Source organism: Pezoporus flaviventris, unplaced genomic scaffold, assembly GCF_033815535.1.
Source record: "Pezoporus flaviventris isolate CSIRO_AGI_PZ_B2104156 unplaced genomic scaffold, CSIRO_AGI_Pfla_v1 ptg000063l, whole genome shotgun sequence".
NCBI lineage: Eukaryota > Metazoa > Chordata > Aves > Psittaciformes > Psittacidae > Pezoporus > Pezoporus flaviventris.
The window spans coordinates 6,926,911-6,949,067 of NW_026892611.1; the positions used below are offsets into that span (position 1 = coordinate 6,926,911).

Below are 22,157 nucleotides of genomic sequence, written 5' to 3' on the forward strand. Positions count from 1 at the left end.
GCACAAGCGTGGTTTGGGGGCTGCTGTTACGGAAGTGAAGACAGCTGCTCTCAGTGAGCTGATCCCATGACAAAAAGAAAGAAAAGGAGGCACACACAGGTCTTTAATGAGACATTTATAAACCATTTCCCAGGCAGAGCACTGGCACTGGCACAGGGAGAAGAGCAGGCTCAGGACACCTTCTGAACCGGACAAATTTATCTTGAGCACTAAGCATTGTAATAAGCAGCCAAGCAAAGCATAGATAATATTTTCTTTCCACCAGAAAAGCAATCAAGCAGCAGGGTTTTGAAGTTTCGCAGCCTTTTTAAGGGTAGGATTTTTGTTCAGGCATCATTCCCACATAAAACCCACTGGGATGGATCTGGTACCATTCCTAACCTAACAGTACGAACTGAAAGAGATGAACAACCATGAGCATAATGCTCAAGCAGATGCACACAGAAAAGCACTGACTTATTCACTCAGAAATCATGGAATTAGCTCACTACCAATAAAATGGAGAAGAGAAGGTACCAAAAAATAGCCTGGCTTGTGCATCAAGAGAGTAATTATTACTCTGTGGTCAGACTGGAGCCAGACCAGGGGATCAGCAGCTCCAACAGCAGCTGCCTGCACAGGAATGTGATGCAGGAGTTGCTGTGTGTGCATAACCCAGGATATTTACTCATAGAGCATAACATGAGCAGCCATGCATGAGCAGAGCTCTAACAACCCAAAGGAAAGGAAGGTTAAATGACCAGGAGAGAGCCTGGTTCACCTCTGACTTTAGCACAAATGCCTTCGGGTATCTTACTTACTCCAGTCACATAACAAGCGTTATAACCCTCTCTTACGCCCTTACAGTGCTTGGATGATCTGGTTATCCCATTCAAACCAGATTAGCCCTACTGTAGCACAGCATTTTGCCTGTAATGACAGCTGATGAGCCATGCTGCCCATACACATGCTCCTGCTGCACTATCAGCTCAGGACCAGCAGCACTTTTGAGGACCATGTGCCCCAACTCAAGCTTAAAGCATCCCTGAATGCAAGCCAGCGGTGTATTTGCATAGGTGGAAGCTGCAAGCTCAGGCAGTGAGTGCTGTGCTGGCATCTGGGAGGCCTTCCCCATGCAAAGGGCTAGACCACATCAGCAAGACCTTCCCTATGAGCTCTCTTGACTCATAAGAGCTTCTCGTGTTCCTGCTGAACCTCAGGAACATTTCCTAGGCACAAGCACAAGCCTTCCTCTGAGTCTTCCCAGTGACTGCTTGTTGCAAAGAGTTCACAAACTGTAACCATGAATAGTATTTTCTTATGCCCTGTCTGTACCTAGTCTTGAGGAGAAAAAGTACAAACAATTAACACCTGACATGTAATAATGAAGGAGGAATCTTGGTTAGCTCCTTATCAGCATGCTCCTAACACCTGGGTCGGAGGAATCCCAGGCACAGCTGCAGGTTGGGCAGAGAAGAGATTCAGAGCAGCCCTGCAGAGAAGGACTTGGGGGTGTTGGTTGATGAGAAACTGAACATGAGCAAGCAGTGTGTGCTTGCAGCCCAGAAAGCCAACTGTATCCTGTGCTGCATCAAAAGGAGAGTGACCAGCAGGTCGAAGGAGGTGATCCTGCCCCTCTACTCTGCTCTCGGGAGACCTCACTTGGGAGTATTGTGTGCAGTTCTGGTGTCCTCAACATAAAAAGGACATGGAACTGTTGGAACAAGTCCAGAGGAGGGACATGAGGGTGATCAGGGGCTGGAGCACCTCCTGTATAAAGACAGGCTGAGGAAGTTGGGGCTGTTCAGCCTGGAGAAGAGAAGGCTGCGTGGAGACCTCATAGCAGCCTTCCAGTATCTGAAGGGGGGCTATAGGGATGCTGGGGAGGGACTCTTCATTAGAGACTGTAGTGATAGGACAAGAGGTAATGGGTTAAAACTTAAACAGGGGAAGTTTAGACTGGATATAAGGAAGAAATTCTTTACTGTTAGGGTGGTGAGGCACTGGAATAGGTTGCCCAGGGAAGTTGTGAATGCTCCATCCCTGGCAGTGTTCAAGGCCAGGTGGGACAAAGCCTTGGGTGAGATGGTTTAGTGTGAGGTGTCCCTGCCCATGGCAGGGGGGTTGGAACTGGATGATCTCAAGGTCCTTTCCAACCCTAACTATTCTATGATTCTATGCTTTCAGTGTAAGTAGCTATCCTGGAAGACAGCAGAAAGTTAAGGCACTGTCAACTGAACCACTGAGGTGGTGTCAGCAGAAAGGCAAGCACCATGCTTTGCCTTGTATGGAAGGTTTTCCCTTCTCAGTAGACACATGACAGCCAATACAACTATACCATCCCTTTGAATCATCCATCCAACTTCCCTGAAAGAGAGATCCCCCAGGGATCACCTTCAGCACCCCCAGGATCCCAGAGGAACCACAGAAGAGGTAAAGACCAACATCTCTTAATTGCCAAACAAACACGCATACAACCCTGAGGCCGCACTGTGCTGAAAACACAGCTTTGATTCATGACTCCATCATCCATCTATTTCTGCAGGCATACATCCCTGTGCAGATCACACAGGCCATACATCTCCCCCAAAGGTCACAAGAGACTGATTGTACACAGATCCACACGATGCAGAATGCAGAGTTTGCTGGGCTGTTTCTGCTTTGCCTAATCTAATCAAAAGGATATTTGAGAGCAGATTAACACTGAGTCATCTACTTTATTCCAAATATCTGGCTTAAACAGCTAAGTATCCCATTCAAAAGGCAATGAACTGCACAGGAATGGGCACTCTTTGCAGAAAATCCAAATCATCTATTTGCAGCAGATGTCTAATCCTTTTTTTTAATTTGAGAAAAAAACACGCACGTGATCCAGATCTGACCCTAAAAAAAAAAATCAGAGCTATGATATGAACGTGGAAAGACAAGGGGTGATGGGCACAAGTTACTCCTAGGACATTCTGACTGGACGCAAGAGGGAAATTTTCACAATGAGAACAAATTCCAATGAGAACATAGGAATAATCTCCCCAGGGAAGTGGTGGACTCCCCAACATTGAATATTGCCATCTGGTCTGACAGGGTGCTGGCACATCTAGTCTAAGTCATGCTCTGCCCAGAAAGGTCAGGTCAAATGATCCTTGAGGTCCCTTCCATCCTGCTATTCCATGCCTCTATGATTCCAGAAAACCCACAGCAAGTATCTCAAATCCAAAGCTGTATCTTACTGGTTTGAGACATTCATGTGTGAACTATCCCTCTCTCTCACACCACTTCTGCAGAACATACCATATGATCAGTTTTATGCTGGCCAGGACAGATAATAAAAATATAATTTTAATTATAATAGATAATATATATAATTATGCAGGTAAGGCCTTGGCACAGGTTGCCCAGAGAAGCTGTGGCTGCGCCATCCGTGGCAGTGCTCAAGGCCAGGTTGGATGGGGCTTGGAGTAACTTGGTCTAGTGGAAGGTGTCCCTGCCTGTGGCAGAGATTACAATCAGACGATCTTTCTAACCCAAGCCATTCTGTGACTCTACAATAAATAAATTATACAGCAATACATAAGGCTCCTGTCATCTTCAGGGATGTGAATCCTAAGCAACTGGACAGATTGAAGCGTGAAATACAAGCACACTGCAAGTTCAGGATTCAGGCACTTGCCCTATACGCTCAACGGCTGCATACCCTCAGTCAGATCCCAGATGCTCCAATGTTTACAGACACAGCACTTTAGTCAATGAGAAGGGCTATGGGAAGCAGGGTCAGAGAGGGAAGCTGCTTCTCAGGGTGCCAGGACTGAGAGGGCAAAAGGCCAGAAAAACCTGTTGGCCAGGATAACTGTTCCACCTTCACCTCTGACTCACAGGATGCCATGGGGCAAGACCTGGTTCTCTATGTTGTCTTGTGTGTAAAACATAAATACTGACCTACCACACAGCCAAAGGCCTCCAAGGCGATGGTGAAGCATTCAGAGTGTCAGAACAGGGAAGTTTCACAGGTGCACAGCAGGTTTATAATTACAGAAAGTGAGAATGACTTCCAGCTCGTGCTTGGTAGGGATTCATCAAGCAGCTTGGGAATACCGTGGTAGCAGCAGTTAACTCCTGTGTAACACTGCCTACAAATTAGAGCACTGGCACTTTGTTAGATCACATTGATTGCTGAATTCTCAGTGTAGGTTCAGTTTTTAAGAGATACTCGTGGCAAAGTTCAGCAGTGTCTTCCCTCTGCAACCATGTGAAACCCCCATGCACAAATACTTCCTTTCTCACAAAGAATTCTTTAAACGAAGCTGTGCAAGTAAAGCGCTCTGCTGCATGCCCCAGGCCACCACATCCCAGATGTAGCACACAGGACACACATTCCAGCACTGCCTAAACAGTCACAATTTTATACTAGAGCGACCATCAACTGGGCGCTGTATGGAGTTGCTTAAGTCACAGCCTATTTTGACAGCTTGGTCATACACAGAGTTTTCTTACAGACCTTACTATCACATAAAAAAAAAAACCACAATTTCTTTCAAGGGGATATTACTTTCTAGCATCTTTATTTTAAAAAAAGCAAGTAAATTCCTACTGACCTCAAAATAAACAGAGAAAAATATCTGTATTCTAAATACTTAAGGCTTTTTTTTTTTTTGAGACCGATTCACCCACTTAACTGCTTGCAAGGAGGATGCTCACATTCAGGGTTAGCATGTGACGGCCAAATCCAACCAACAAGCAATATTACGTAGCAACAGTCTGATGCCACTATAATCTTATGGATTCCCATCCCAAATCCATCTACGCCAAAGGGAATCTTTCCTTTGAGTTCAATGACTATTGGCTCAGGCCTCTAATGATTAATCTGTTCAGCAGGATTAGTTCAGTGGTTCAAGGCAGAACATGCACAAGCAGATTCTGCCCCAGAGCTGTACCCTTACTCTGACAGGTGTAACCACAAACCAAGTGATGTTACTGCAGTCTTACACCAGCCCAGATAAATAGGATTTGGTTCATTATAGTCAAACCACCACAAGCTGAACATCTGTGGGAAGCAGATTTTCTTTCCCTGCTGTTCTGCAAGGAGCTCCAGACAGAGAGAGCAGGAGGGCATCTGACCTCCATATGCCTGCAGTGTGTGCTTGCATCTCATTCTACAACAAGTGTGCTGAATATTAAGGATTAACTATATCAGATACTTCTAAGAGCATCTAGTGATTAAGACAATTAAAATCAGACTCCCAGTTGTCTCTAGATGTCACCTGTAAAGCTGATTAAATTAAGACTGATTCAACACCCTTTTCTAGTGCTTGGAATGCATCAGACCACTTATCCTTGGGAGAGGAATGATGTCAAAGATCCTTTCTCTCTTCAAGAGGGGAACCTGAAGGGGTGGGGGAACCACCACCTCCACAACCCCTCCCTACAAACCACAGTATAAAATGTATTTCAGGCTATCTGATGGCAGACAGGGTGGCTCATGAGAGAGATGAATACAAGTCCTATGCAAAGAGCTGGGCCACAACCATGGCAGAAAACATTTGGCTTCTGGATATGCAGCAGGAATTAGAAGCAAATATGCAGGGTCTCAAGAGAGCATCAGCATCCACAAGTAAGTGGATTCCCTACTTCACTTTTCCATCTGAGCTGTACATCAATTCAATATCAGCAAACCAACAACCCCCCTTTGCTGTTTTTCCTATGCAGTCCCTGAAAACATGCTCTTGTTTTCTCTCAGACATCTGATAACTTCTTGAACAGATGACTGCCTTGTGTGTACAGGGATACTGGAGCTCTTGCTACTAATTGGTAGATAATCTGCTGATATTGAAGTAGTCACAGGCATTTGATCTTAAAACACTCTTTGGCACTTTGCCCTCCCAACTCCCCCTGGAACTGAAGATCCTGTGTACACAGACCCATTAAGATAAAGCAAGACCTGATCAAACTTCACAGGCACCAATGATGCATTTCCAGCAAGGATCACTAATCTGACTCGAGGAATATCCATTCAGGCTTGCAGCAGGGATTTCATTGAGGACAGCGCTCAGATGAGAGCTGACAACACTGATCACTCCATGAAGCCTGAAGCAAAACAGCCACACACAAACATTTGCTAGAAATAATAGCAGCCTCTGGCCCCACCATGTGGGGTCTTTTCTCTTGATTTGCCAGCGCACAATGCCCCAAGTTAATATTAATCAAGAGCCACAAAGCCTTTGAATGGACAGGAATTAGCTCCCTATGTCTGTGCCAGTCAATCAGCTGCTCTGGACACCACAACCCCATTCCTTTTGTTTCAGACAAAACAGTAGTTTAGTCTTTCATATTTGGGAATGAGAATAGATCAATACAAAACTAGACAGGCTCAGCACTCTTTCCTGCAGCTTTATAAGACAGCCTGTGTGAAGACACTGCCAACCCATCAATGATTACCCAGGAGTAAACTGCCCAAGCTCTCTTATTAGCAAGGCATAAATTCCTCATCAAGGAAACCTTCCCATTCTCTGTTTTACTACAACATAACCCTAGAGGCAGAAGTTACTACTTCTTGCTATGCATCCAGCCAATTTATTCCAACAAAATCCTGAGAAACCTGAGGGGCAAACAAGTGATTTCCAAGTTAATTTACCAAGATGCTGCTGTTAACCCTAATGCAGATACATACAAAGGAATGAAGATTTCCCACTAAGGGAAGCAAGAGCAAGGCATGAATCCTACAGAGGAGCTAAGATGAGGTCAGGAGATTTAGACTCCTCCAGCAGAATTCATGCAGGTCTTGATGCTCATTAATGATGGGGATTAGATGTATGCAATGAGACTTACACATAGAGAATTGCAGTCTCTGAAACCAGAAGCAGCCCTCAGAAGTAACTGTGCTTCTAGATGACAGATCAGGAAACAAAGCCCCACATCAACCCCCCAGGACTCAAAAACAGATTCAAGCCTGATAAAAAGATTGCACCACACAATTTTCAAAGGAAACCTGTGAAGAGGGACCTGCGATAGAACCCATGCAGTCCTGCCAGCCCTTTCCTCTGCTGGCCTCTTCTCCAATGCTAGGAGTGCTTGGTCACATTCAGGTTAGAGTACAGCTCTGATCACCTAGTGAAAACTTGGTGACTGCACTCAGCAAACCCATCCCAGCTGCGGCCTGAACATGGAGCTCACCCCCCTTGGCACAGAAGAAACTAACCCACAGGATGTAACCAGCCTCGAGCCAATCTGCAACCAAAACTCAAGGGCAATCAACCATCCCCATAACTAGCACAGCTCAGGATTATAAACCTCTCATTCCAACATAACTTGTTTAGTTCTCCTGTGGAACCACATGTCTAGTGCTCTTTAACTGGCCCAGTGAGTACTCCAGTCCACTTTTTTTTATTTTAGTGAACAAAAGCATCAGACAGTGCTTGCAAAGGCAGATATTTTGCAGCAAACATAGTTCTGGGCATTTATTTTCCATGAGAAATAATGTAGAGACCCTTGTATAAAAGTGGAAGGCATTTCCAGGCTTCTGGCAGTGCTGGATGGTTTAGCTATCAAAGTATGGTTTAGCTATCAAAATACATGTTTTGGCAATAAAACTGGGCACCCATTTTGAAAACCAGTTTTGATTCTCATAGCCATGTCCCAGCATGATATTCAAGTCACAGATGCTTCCACCTTCTTATTTAGAAAGATAGGATCCATCTGTAAAATCCAAGTTCTAGGCTGGATCTGTTTGTCTCTCAAGATAACAGAACAAGCTTATAGGTTTGGGCTTTTTTGCCTCCAGCACTGAAGTCCCAGTGCTGCCCAGCTCCAGCTGCAAATACAAGTTTTGCTTTTTCCTTCCCCTTTTGCCAGAATTCTTTAACTGAAGAAGAGATTTAAGAACCATCAAACATGCTGTAAATGAACACCAGCCCCAGCTGACAGCAAGATGCACTGTGAAAGGCAAGACTTCTTCCTCTGACCAAGTTACTCTAACACTACTCTGGGCAGACAAAACCCACTCTGAAATGTGAACACTTCCCTTCCCAGTGGCTTTCACCTGTTCCACCAGCTGGGAGGGCTCTGTGGACCCATTCATCACAGCTTCCAGTCTCCTTCCATCTTGCAGCTCCAGGCTCAAATAGGCTTTTCCAGGAGGAGGATGGGAAAGAACCCAAGACATATGAGCTTTGTAAGTAACAAGAAATACAAACATTATATTGAGCCCTTTACCAATGAGCCACACCTTTAGCACAGAAACCTCTCTTGCATATGGGATTGGGAGTAGTAACTGTCTTCACTTGAAGCATGGGAAATAAGCCAACGCTTTTGTGGGAAATCCTCTCCTGAGAGAGCTAGAGATGAATTTTTAGTCTGGTTTTATGGAAAAAAGTTACCACAAAGCAGCAGAACTTACTTTTTCCATTGTTCCAGCTCTATGGGAGAGAAAGGAAGGGGATAGTTGGTGTGGACACCACTCATCAAGCCTAATGTTGTCCAAGAATCCATGTCAAGTAATAGTCCCTCACTGACTTCCAGTGTGAATGACCATTTCATATCTCCTTCACAAAACAAAAAGTTCCCACTCACACAAAGCCAATGTACCTAGCCCAGAACGCCACCACTGAAAGCCCTTACACCTCCTGGGTCTCTGAAAGGGCCAGCTCAGGTAGGAACCACAGTAACTCCACTCCAGGGAAGTTCAAAGAGGACATCCCATGAGCTGGTAGGAAACAGGGGCTCCAAGTAAGTTCTCAGGAAAAATAACTCTGATATATTGAGCCAGCTTGCCTCACATACTGTGAATACATCATGTATGGTCTCTGTAGAAACCTACAGCCATGACTTATGAGATTAAATATGCATGAGCACACAGCATCTCCCATTTGCATCAGTCCTCTGTGCCGTTTCAGAAGATGTCAGTTGTAAAGACTATGTGGTCAAGTTTAACAGGGTACATTTCCATGGCTGGGAATGCAAGAGAGATAAGAGTTGGATGAAAGACAATTGACCTTCTATAAATGAATATGAACAGAGTGCTGGGGAAAAGAGAAAGGAGAAACCAAAGCATCCTGCGTATTCCAGACTAAGAATAAAGGAAAATACGTCTACTTGCACTTCTGCAGGCAAGACTGTTCAGCATATGGAAAGTCAGAGGAAGAAAGCATGAAGCTTTTCAAAACTGATTTGTAGCTAATGGCTCTCTGACAACTCTCAGGTACGACTGCAGAACAAGCACCTTCTTTTGACACCCAATCTGGAAAACAACCTCAATGTGGGGTCTTTCTCAGGCAGCCCCAGACTATCAGAGCCAAGAGACAGCTCAGAGCCAACAGGCTGTACATTGTTCCAGTTTAACTCTGCACTTGATTATATTTATGGTTCTTCTGCATCTATATTTCAAGCTTTTGAGATTCTTGTCTTCCCCCAGGGTAGCAAATTCAGAGAGATCAATGTTGCAGCTCTGTATTTTATAATCCAAACCACATTGGGTTTTTTTTTCCCATTGAGCTGCAAGGCTCAGGTAGTTCAGCAAACACCTAAAAAAACCCAGAGAAGCCAGAAATGCCAGTAGAAAGTATGGAAGCAACACACAAGTTCAGAAACATCAGTGCACTCAGATGCCCCAGGGCGAACCCTGACAGTGTCCCAGGAAGCATCCTCAGTGCACAGACACAGTTGACAGAGCTCATGCAAACATTCAAAGACAGCACAGAGCAGAGCTCATTGTTTCTGCAGGGCTTCTCAAATGCCTTGCACACAACCTCCTTCACCCAGGTTTTTAAGACCTGATGTTAAGCTTGGTATCTTTAGAGGATCTTTCCATCTCACCAGACACCAAACACATCACATTAAGGCACTTTCCTGGATAGTGACAGAAGAAGAAAGAAAAGCAGAAAAAGCCCTTTGCAGTGTTTGAATTAAATACACAAAAGAACAATTGTTTGTAGCCTCTCCATCTCTGCCACTGTCCCTCTGTATCTTAGAAAGGAGCCAGTGCTGTGACACTGAGGAGAGCACTCAGTGCTCACTGTGTACTACCAGCTCTAACAGCCCTCAGGCTGCCATGCACTTACCTCTCTTGGTAAAGCTGGGTTATCAGTACTGCCATGAATTAACACCAGTGATCCATTTAGAGGCCAGAGGATGAGTGATCCTTTAGCAAGACAGAAAAGTGAGGATGGGGTAAAGCTCCATCACCCTCCTATGGCCCAGGCCTAATTAATCCCAGGAAAGGTAATGAAATCCAGCCTCTACAGCCATCTACCACCAGATTCTTTGGCTGCAGGCATCCTCAGAGTTGACGTCAGTGCCTGCTGTGGTCAGGATTTTAGTGATGTGGACACTTGGCTCTAAAATAGAACTAAACCACTTTAGAAAAAAAGAATATTTTCTCTTGGAGTTTTTCCCTGCCAGAGGCTGAATCTCATGATTGCCTGTGCTGCTGCTCAGCCCCACAGCCAGCACACACACTGCAGCTCTCACAGAGGGGCCCATAGGCAAGTGAACAGGATTTGGGGATGCAGACTTTGCTCACCACTTAGAGGAACAGGAGGCAGCAAAAGGCTGGCCAGGCCTTTGGAGAGATTTGCAGGAGGAAGAGCAGGTACAGGCCATGAATAGGCACAGTGGTAGCTCTTATACAGGACACAGAGCAAGATGATGATGGTAGGGATGACATTAAAGATGATGCCACAAGCCCTACCACAACTATCCACCTAGCACAGGCCCAGTAAACAGCTCTGTTTTGTAATTGTGCCCTGCTCTCACCTTCCAGGCAGGAATTGCTCAGTGCTATGATTGCTATGGCAGCCTTGTGCCTGTGGAAAGCTCCCTGCACTGTCCTGAGAGGCAGAAGAGCAGTAGCATAGCTGTACAGCACCAACTTTCCCAAGACTTCTCCCCTTCTCCTTACACGCTTTTTTGCCTGAGAAGTTCAAAAATTAGTTTTAGTCCTGGAAAGATCAAACCCATTTTGGTGCAGATCCTGCCCACGCTTTACTGCGTATCTATCACAGTGACAGATGGCTATAGCTGAACAAGGCACAAAGAAGCTCCAGCACACAAGTGCTGCATTCAGCTGGAAGGCTGCATCAGACCCCAGTGCTGACTGACTCTTTCATACCACAACACACATAGTGACTGTGTTTGCTGAGACACCTCAGCGCAAAGCACCCACGGGGAAGACAGGCCTTGTCAGGTCTTGTCCCTCATTTTGTTGTTGAAGTGATAAAAATCACCAGAGAACAACTCCACGCCACAGTGCGAGTCTAAATCCAGCATCGAGAGATTCACAACTGGCAGCTAAACAGTCATGTCACTGGAGGCCTTTGGGTTTGTTTCTCAACCCCAGTGAGGTGCTGGCAGAAACAAGAGGGAAATACAGAAATGGGTGTGGGGAAGAACTTCAAATTAAACAGCCCAACCTATAAACTTTATCCTAAGAATTTCCTTTGTCAATTCATGCTTCCCTCTAGCAAACAGATACAAGGAGACTTCAGTATCTTCGATGTGGATACTAAATTAAGGAATCAGTCTAATACTAAAACCCACTCAAACACAGAAAAGTGAAATTCAAACGTTTATCTCTACATCCAGGGCCAAGCCTTCAGCCAAGGAAAAGCAGTGCTGCTTCACTCCCTACAGAGCTGTATTACAGCACAGCATCTGGAACTCAGCCCTTGACCTCAAGCAGTGACTGGGCCCTCAAACAAGACCCCGCACATGTGCAAAAAACCAAGTTAAAACTGGGGTTTAAATACTATTCAAGGAAAGAATTTACTAAGTGGGAGAGATGACACATACACCATCAGTGATTGAAAGAAGGGAAAGCTCAGCTGAAGACATCCATGAGCAAAGCAGAGACCTGATGTGTAATAACAGCAGAGCCAGGGTTGCTCAGCAGAGAGCAGAGACTTTGCATGGAACTCCTGTGCAGGGGTTGTGCTCAAACCACCCTCTCAATGGAGGGTGTTCATGGGGCAAGCATAAGAGAAACTTCAGAAATGGCTTTTCGGTTTGTTTCAATAACTAACACTTCTACATTCCTCTGACAAGACGGAGCATTGCCTGCTGACCCTCATTTCTGCAGTATCATTATCACAGATGATAATTGGTCGTAGCATGCTAAAGCTAGTTTTGCCCACTATTACCCCCTACACTGTCCAACAGGTACGAAGCTTTACTGCTTCTGCCAAACAATGTACACTTTTGGAACTGAAACATACAGTGAAGAAATCAGGCATGGGGGCAACAGCCTGAATTATTATGGGACAAGAGGCTGACAGATCTCAAGCAGCAGCCAGTGACATTCTCAGACGGAAAGTGTAACATATTGGATGTACAACTGATTGACAGGATATACATCATCCTGATTCTTTTCCCCAGAAGCTAAGGGAAAGCCTTTTATAACAAAGAAAGACAAAAAGCATTACATACAAAACCTGCACCTTGAACATTTGCTGAATTATATCTGATACAAAGCACCTAGCAATTAAAGAAGCCAGAAAAATGATTCCTAAGCAAAACACTCCTCAAATGCTTTCAAAGTGTTAATTATACTGTGTAACAGCAGTCTGTATAGGTTACATATAAACTGGATATGGATCATCAGACAGGAAAGCCTGGGTATGTATGTCTAGGAAAGTCATGAGTCAAATCCCAGTGCTTCTGATGATTCTGTGCAAACAAAGGCACTAATTTTAGGGAATTGGCATAGGACAAACCACCTTACACGCCTCGTGCTTACTCCTGCATTATCACAGGCCAAAAGCCATGGCTACAGGACAATGTTTAATAAGGTCCCTGGTGAGTTTCTCATCTGCCTAAGTATTACCAGCCCTTCACATTGGTGAATAAGCTCCTCATATTTAATAAGTGTTTAATAAGGTCCTCGGTGAGTTTCTCATCTGCCTAAGTATTACCAGCTCTTCACATGTTAGTATCTGTACAGGTACACATACACAAACAAGCAAGGCAGGAGGCAGCAATTCTTTATCAGCCCTGAACACCAGAGGATGCATCTGTCTCCCACCCCCTCTACAACCTGTTTTGTGCATTCCTGAGGAAAGAGAGACCATTTACTCACCCCATTCCACTTGTTTTGATCCATGCTCATGATCAATCTATGTACAGCTGGGAATTTCACATCCTACTGAACACTGGCACCACTAGCCCTTTGCTTTTAATCACCTGGGTCAGCTCATGCCCCTACCACATCAAGTCCTTACCTTCTTTTGAGCCAGTGGTGACAGCAGCTGTAGTGGTCCCTGATGCCCGTCCCACTGGGCTGGAGTGCTTCCCAGCTCTGCCTGGGATTTTAAGTCCACTTGGCTTCAGCATGTTTGCTGTCTCCTGTATCTCAGGCTCTTATTGTCAGTGTCTCAAAGGGCTTTCCTGGTATCACAATTCAGGCTTCTCGATGACGGACCTCTTCTTCCATTGTTACAGACCTGGGAGAGGACACAAACCAGATAGACAATAGGTGGGAGAGCACCAAACAGGATCCCATAAAGCAGTACCCAGCACACTCCTCATAGCCACAGCAGAGTCAAGATCTTCCATTTCTTCTCCTGTAAAGCAAGGGTGATCATTTCCATCTCCCATCCTAATGTTACATTCCTCAATCTCCCAGTCTCACTTTAATCCTGGAGCCCTGGACAATGCTGAAACCTCCCAGAGTCCCCATCAACAATTTAAATTCAGTTTGGGATTTATTGACTAGTTTTAAGTTCTAAAATCTCAGTTCATGCATCAACCAAGACCTAGTTCTGCTGTCAGAGCCCTTCCCAAGGGCGCACTAACAACCCCAGCTTGAACCTTTGCTACAAATCCCCCGTTTTCACAAGACTCTGGGGCAGCCTCTCCAAACTGACAGAAGGAGGAAGGAGAGGCCAGTGTCTAAGATGGGGCTTTCAGCTCTTTTCTTTAAGGACAAATCCAAAACCTTGTTATAGAAAAAGGGCATCTGACCCCATGGATTTCCAGTAAGACTGAAAAAAAAAATCACTTTGTGGAACCCGAGCATGACTCTATCAGTTATTCAGTGAAGTCACATAACCCTTCCCTATGCCATTCCCTTCCTGGTAGGCAAGTGGAATAAAACCTCCAAATTCCTTGCAAGGATGTTGCATGAACAAGCACACAACTCCTCAAGCAAAAAGTTCTATGACAAGAAAAGAAAAATAAAGGAAATGACTATTTTGCTTAAAAAAAAAAAAAAAAATCCCATTCCTAATGGATAAAGAAAAAACAATAACACATTGAGACGATCAGCCAAAAGGAAGCTCAGGCTGGCTGAGCAGGCTGGGATGAGGAGGGAAGAAGGTGGCAGCACAGTAAGCCAGAGAATGCCAACCCCACGGTAAAAGGAACTGCAAGGAGAGCAAGCCAAGGAGCAGTCAGAAGCTGGGGGACACCCAGACCTGCTGCCTGGGCTGAGGAAGGAGGCAGCACTCCTGAGAATTAATGTAGCAGAGATTTACAGATGGCAGGAGGAGGGAATTGCAATAGTGGGGACAGGAAGTGATTAAGGCATGAGTAAGGATTTCAACACAGGCTGGGTCAGAGCAAGGGGAGGGCTGGCAGAGCTCCAGGGAAATCTGCGAGCAGACACGGAGGACAAAAAAACCACAAGAAGAATTCCAAAACTCTATGGCTGAGGGCTCACAAATATCTGAGACACCAAAGAGTGGTCCAGCAGTTACAGTCAGTCGTCCCACACCAGCTTAGACAAACACAGAAAGGAGGGATCAGCAAAGACAGCCCAAGTGAAAACCCAAGGGATCAAGCCCCACTCATCCCCATGTTCCCCCCAAAGCGTGTTCAACACCTCAGGTGACTTCAGACACCTGCAGACAGCACCAAATGGGAGTATTTTAACTTACACAGAAGTCAAGGCTGTTGGTGAGAAGTGGGAAGCTCAGATCACATCACCAGCAGCAGGAACAAGATCAAGCAGTTTGCGTTAAGAAAACTGCCTTCCTGCACTAGAGACTGCAAAAGCGAGATGCTGTCACAGAGTTGGACAGGAGGCTGCAGATCCCAGCTCTATTTAGCATAAAATAGGGAGACAAGTAACAGACTCTGGAGGTGAGAAACATTGATCAGTGTATCAATATTCCTCCTATCTGTCAAGCCATCAGACATCTCCCTCCCACCCACTCCATCTCATATGACACGTTTTGCCTGGGGCTAGCTTTGATTGTACACAGCAATTTGATTTCTAGCGCTTCTGCTGGCAGCTGATGTGCTCTATCAAGAGATCTCGCCCCATCTCCATCGCTTTCAACCTGAAGGTTTGCTTCTTCACAATATGCCTTTACTCCTAGGTTTGCACTTCTCCTCACCCAGCCCTACCTTTTGGTTACAAGGTTTGATGCTGTACTTGTGATTAAGCAAGCTGGGGATGCTGGCTGAATCCACTGCCAGGATTCTGGATGAGCAAAGGATAAAAGGACACAGGGGAAGGATAAAACAGAAGAATCTGAGCAGGGAAAGAGTGCCAGATGAATAAAAACATATTACAGTTTGTCAGGCCTCTGTCAGAGGGATTCTCTGGATCTCCATCTTTGCAGCCAGAACCACATACGCTTTAGGGACAGTGAATTTAGTTTGTTCCTCTGTGAAGAGCCAGGGAACTTCAGTTCATTCTCCCTCCACTACTCATTATCCCTGAGGATCAGCTGTCCCCACAGGTCACAGGATATTGTGATATTCTGCTCCTTCTCAGGATGCCTGGATTTTATTTTTACACAGGCAGAGAAACAAGAGGAAGTGCACTCCCACTGCAGAGAGGTTTCTATCATAAATCTTTATGCAAACACATTAGCTTTCAACATCCTAATACTGAAGCCCAAATGAACTCCACAGGCTGCTAATTACACTACCCTCTGAGCAGATAGCTGTTTTTATCCTGAAATACAATCACCATGGCTGGTTCATGGCCACAGTCACTGGGGTGTCCATGCCACACAGAGCCAAAAACTACTCAAATGCTACCTTCCATGACAGCCAGATGCCCTCAGCCCCACACCACTCACTGCACGTTGGTTCACAGGGGAGTCTGAGGGGTTGTCTGAAGTGTCATTCTCATCTCCACAAGCTGCAGCCAGGAAACATGGACAACTGCTTTAGCATGTACCTGCACCCTCACTATCAACACAGGGAGATGAGGATGCACGTAGGAATTCTTACTATAAATCCAGCTGGTTAGAAATGCATTGATGCGACTGATGTCTGGGACACTTTTAAAGAAGCCTTTGCCTGCTGCTAGGGACAGACACTCCTTCCCTGTCACTAATTTCTCCCCCACTTCAACATAAACACATGAGCTGAGTTTTAGGAAGCTCTAAATGCCGAGCACAGAGCTCTTCTGAATTACACCATTAGGTCATCTTCACCCAGAGCCATCCAAGTCACACATCAGCTCCCAACCAAGTGATGCAGCTTTTGTGCTGCAGAAACAGCCTTGGCCTGGGACATAGGCCAGTATCTCCATTAGAGATAACTTGGCCTGAGCTCCTGTACTGTGGCCTCAGTATCCCAACAGCCTCTGTTGACAGACAAAGCCTTTCTCAAAAACCTGCTTCCAGCAGTAGATGCATGATACAGACAAATACGATGCCACAAGTGGCATAAAAACCACACGAGCCATTTTCTTTCCTACTCCCTGTATTACCTGCATAAGCTGTAAGCTTTGACCCCCTGCATAACTTCATGGAAATGTGGCTTTCTCCAGACACAGCATAAAAAATACCCCATCTGCCCTTGTGGATAGTGGGGCCATCAGTTCTGCTTATTTTTGTCTTCTTCCTCTTCCAAGATGACACAGATTACAAGGATTTTGCTGGATCTCTGCTAGATTCTTCCTGCAATCTTTTCATACCGAGATGAATGGTTCTGTCTGTTCCCACAACTAAGAAAAGCATCCCAGGAATGCACAATGTGAAAGCCTGCTTCAAATGACCAAAATCTCTTCTCCATCTTTCCATCAGAAAAGGGGACTCAGCTGGATCCGAGTCACCTGGGCTCAGATTCAAAAAGGGAACAGTTTTTCAGTACAAATATATACTGTACTTAAATACCAAAATAAATAACTTCCAAAAAATACCTTTCACCACAAGAAATATATCTGGATATTCAAGTATCTACAAGGCTGGCCAGGCATTAGAACAGCACAGGTTAAAACCAGGAACAACTGGAGGTGCTGAGGCTTCAATCTGTTCAGATGTGGTAGAAGAATAACATGGGTTGGAAGCAAAATCCTTTGTTAGCCTTAGCAATGCAGCTTATCTGCAAGTTTCTCTGCTTCATCTATCCCTCGTACCCTCAACAAGGCACACGAGTACTTGTGTGCCATGTGGAATACCATCCCATTCAAAATGGATGTGAGCAACACAGCAGACCCCCAGGAGAAAGCCCCCTAAGGATCTCTTCACCTCAACATATTGAGAGAAGCAACTGCAAGACACAGGAGCAGCTTTCCAGACACCAGACTGAGCTGGCCTCAGTCCCATCCTGTGCTTGGTGCTTCCTTCTGGATGGGTCTGGATGTAAGAAGTGTTTACCCAACACAAAACCCTAGGCAAGGCACAGGGAATTCACTCCGAGTGCAGATCCAAGTGGCATTTAGACCCACTGTATCTGAGCACTGGTGTAACAGTTGGGTATATGCAATATTTTGTGGGGAAATAACTCCTTATTTCTTAAGCATAGAATTTAAAAGTAAGTACCAAAATTTAGGTTTTTGATTTTCTAGCTTTGGAAATCCACATGTAAGAACTTAAACGTGAAGTCTGCAGTCAGACATGCACGTACCTTTTCAGGACAAGGGCCTATGAAAAAAAGGTAAAGAAAACTATCTAGTCATCAGACTGAAGGAAACCAAGGTTATCATGTTGTATGGAAGGTTAATGATAAACAGAGACAATGCAGAGAAGTAGTAAAACACTTTACAACAATCTTGACTCATGCAAATAATCAGTGACTTTAAAGACAACAGCTGGGATAGGGAAAGGTTTGCACAATAAAGTCTTCCTGGTTTCACTTACTCCTATCTAAGATAGTTTTTTAAAAGCAATTAGTGCCATTATTTAAAACACTATGCCAGGTCTCCTCATGTTCATACTAAGGATTGGGAACACCAGCACTTGGGATGCAGCCCTATGGCAGCACATCTGCAAGCAGAGCTCCAGCCACTTCCAGGGCTATCAGAAGATGTGGTGCTGTGGCTGAAATCTGCACAGACTCTTGCATTAGTAAAAAAGACACAGCTTAGGAAGACCAAGAATCCCTTCTGCAGCTGCTCTAACAATGTAATAACAGCAACTCCATATGGAGCAATAGAAAGGGAATTATACGCCTGCAAGGTAAATCCCCAGCCTCTACAGGAAGGAGACAACCCCAAATGCTGCCACACAACACGTACCTGGGGAAGGTCAACCAAAGTTGAAACCAGCTTTTGTTTTCAACACATCCTTTGCATGCATATTCAGGAGAGTTAAACATAAAGGCAGGAACTTAATTTTCACCCCATGTTCTGGCTTTGTATTTCAGAGAGTTCAGAGCCTTGAAGCAGTTTCTGGGTCTGGGCCCCATCCTCTGTCATTCAAGAGCCTCTGGGACTCTGGACAAGAGTGAACTTACCTTAGCACTGCCCAAGAAGAACTCTGCTCCCCACAAGACCCACAGCTGCCTGTTCCAGCAATTCATACTCACTTGTGTCATACTCCTCATGCAGAATCTCCCAGTGAAATCAGCATTCCTGCTTGCAGAAACCTTCAGCATCAGGCACTGCAAATGGTAAAAGTGATACCTGAAGCCCAACATCTTCCTGAAAAGAAACTGCTAAAGAATCTGGTCCACTGATGGCTGGAGGAGCTCTGCACTCACTTCAACAACAGGCACACAGAATAAAGGCAAAAAGCTTTCACAGTGCCAACTCTGGTGCTCATTTATGAAGCCTTATAAAAAATCTTTACTGGCCTAAAGATATTTATTCTGCTTTCTTAAATTATGTAAGGTTATTTAATCTCTAATTTCTGAGCATTTGGTTGCATCCTCTTCCTACTGCCAAGCTTTTTTGCACCCTCCCCACCCCCAGGAAAATGAGATTTTCAAGCAAAGCAGCTCTATATCCTAGAGCCATTGCTCCAGGATACATAACAGACTGCATGCCAGAGGCAAGGACAGACAAAGATTTGGTGTCCCACGCTCAGGACCCCGTAACACTGGCTGTGCTGCAAAGACAGGGGTAGGGATTTTAAGAACCAAAGTTTCCCTTGCAAACAAAATCCAAAGGCTGGACTCAAACCACTGCATCTTCTGCGAGAGGGATAGGAAACGAATCTGATCACAGAGACAGGATCTGATAAAGTCAAGCTGCAGCTTTGCTAATAGAGGCAGAGATTACACTGAAAAGTCAATTTCATCTCTTAAATCCTTAAGATGTTCCATCCGACCCAAGGCAATCCTAGCACTGCCTTCTCACTTCTCCCATTAGTTACTCCTTCCAACAAGCAATCAGAAGCCCATTCCTGAAGCCCATGGCAGATCAGGATTAAATTCTTTTGCTTAATTGAAGTATAGAGGAAATAAAAGATGCTCACTCTTAATTAAGGTCCGAGTCCTCTCCCAAGAAAACCCTTCCTTCCCCCATAGAGGGAATGGAGGCAGAGCACTACAGGAATGAAAGAAAGGAGCGTACTGCTTTCACTTACACACCGGAAAAATCAGGGGATCCCAAAATCCTGACAGTCATCGGGTTTTTTTCCTCCCTTGCAATTGAATTCACATAGGTTCTTCGGCCATAGAGCTCTGCTGTTACCGTGTAGTCTCCCTTACGCATCTGAAAGGCTGTTAACCTCTAACAAAGCTTGTGTTTAGTTGTCTCTCTCACTCCAGTTTTATAATAATTAGCACAGAATGCAAAGGGAAAGCCCAGAGGCCTTTTAGTTAAAAACTTCCATATTTAAGCTAGTTTATCCACTATAATAGACTAGTTTCGTTATAAAACAATGGTTATTAAAGGAAGAACATGCAAAACCATCCCACTGCAGCCTAAAAACCACAGTGCAAAACCTGAGGCAAAATGGGGAAAACTCCAACCAAAACACGAGAAACAAAGGCCATTCAAGGAAGTTATTACATACAAACTAGGGAGTAATTACGGGCTTGCTGATGAGCTCACACTCCCCATGCTGGCAAAACGCCTGCTGAAGACTGACACAGGAGATAGCAACAATTCGGCACTAATTGCAGAGCAAAACTAGCTCTGATTTGTGGGAAAATCCTGCGGATGAGCTTGGATCTATGGAGCTCTTGCTCCCTGGAGTTAAGCCCTGGAGGCAGGGGACAGTGTTCCTAGAGGAAAACATAGGGCAAGTCACCAAAGTTTCACAGCTCCCCTGGGAAGGGAACAGATACAGAGATTTCATAAATGCTGTCCTCCAGGTCAGTTCAGACTTCATCCTTGCTACTGGTCCATGAAAGATTTCTCTACTATTCAAGAGGCTTTGGCAAAATCCAAGGGGCCAGACAGAAAGTGTCATAAGTAGGATCTGGAAAAGAAACATGAGGAAGGCAGAGTGCAGGAAAGATAATGATACATAGAATGGTTTGGGTTGGAAAGAACCTTATGATCATCTAGTTCCAACCCCCTGCCACAGGCAGGGATGCCTTATACTAGACCATGTAGCCCAAGGCTCTGTCCAACCCGGCCTTGAACACTGGTTGAGGGATAAGGCATTTACCACTTCTCTGGGCAACCTATGCCAGTGCCTCACCATCCTCACAGTAAAGAACTTCTGCCTTATATCTAACCTGAACTTCCCCCGTTTCAGTTTGAGCCCATCACCTCTTGTCGTATCACTGCAGTTCCTGATGAAACACCCTTGTAGCCCCCTTCAGACATTGGAAGGCTGCTATACAAACATATTCCATTATAAGTGCTTGGTATTTTACTACTGGAGAAAAATGTCTTTAATTAAATCTGAGCTATACACTAACTCAGCCAGGCTACACACCCTGTGCAAAGCCACAGAAGAGTCTGGACTTCTAGAATTTCCTGGCTTTTCATTACTTGATTTAGTGCAGCATTAAAGCTCACCCTGGCACTTGATCCATTATTCACTGGAGCTCAGGTTAACAGACTTTTTGATCTGTGCACTTCTGCAATCTAACTTCTACCCTAGGCTTTGATTATGAAACAAAAACAGCACCCAGGTCCTTCCTGCCCTGATTTCCCCCCCTTTCTTACAATCTGCACATGCAATGAAGACTTCTTAGCAGGCCAGCCTTGGTTTGTTGACTGTCACTGAAAAGCTGAAGCAACAAAGAGCTGAAAATAGGAAACAACTAGTCTTGCAAGCTTCTTCTCTTTCTCTTTGCACATTGAAACCAGGAATTCTGTTTTCATTTTCAGAGCAGTGTTATGACAGCCTGTCTCCTGATAATGCAGTTGTACCTGTTTAAACTTGCAGATGATTTGGTTAAAAGCAAAGAAAATAGGATTGGAATGCAACATATTTTGGTGTAATAGAAAATACCTTTGGGACATGTTGCGCTTGCTCCTGAAGCCCCCATTGTGCTCCACTAAAGCTGCCCAACATCTACACATACCCTCAAGCGCACCAGAAGAAGGTACCCTGTCCATATAATCACACATTTACTGCAATTCAGTATGCAGCAGAGACCTGGTCACTATAGCAGGAACAAGAGCAAAGCCCTTCCCTGGATCATTAGTTCTGCAAGTTTTAACATCTAGTGAGAAATCCCCTCAGAAGAATTCCAACACAAACAATGCCACATTAAGGGAAAAGTGTCCCTGCCTCTCCACAAGCTGCTGAAACTTCAGGCACAGATGCAGGACAAAAAGACCTACCCTGTACCTAATGCAACTCCTTTTGTTTAGTTATAAAACCACAAGATTTTTCATTCCTGCAGTTCAGCAGCATCAATTTCAGCCTCTTCTTGCTGGGAATCCCCCATCAGTTGCCAGTCCAGATTTAGTCAAGCCAGCCTTCTGCCCACAGACCTACTCTGCCCTTCACACATTCTGCAAACCCTGCCCTCTGACATTCTCCCACTGCGTCCAACGCTCTCCCAAGACAGCTTTGCCCTTTCTCCACCTTCACAGTATCATTTTGACCAAGCAATGCTCTCCTTTGAGAGGTCCCAAGACACAGCACTCACCACTTCCATTTCATCCT

General features: G+C 45.0%; 1 protein-coding gene across 4 annotated transcripts in view; it reads right to left on the minus strand.

Annotated features, from left to right (window-relative positions):
• CLIP2 (CAP-Gly domain containing linker protein 2) overlaps window positions 1-22,157 on the minus strand; it is a 74,705-nt gene that overhangs the window by 44,702 nt on the left and 7,846 nt on the right. For all 4 annotated transcript variants that reach the window (XM_061470364.1, XM_061470365.1, XM_061470361.1 and 1 more), the window contains exon 2: window positions 13,179-13,400. In XM_061470364.1, the coding sequence (XP_061326348.1) occupies window positions 13,179-13,290 (112 nt within the window). In that variant the 5' untranslated portion in view covers window positions 13,291-13,400. The remainder of the gene's footprint in view (window positions 1-13,178; window positions 13,401-22,157) is intronic.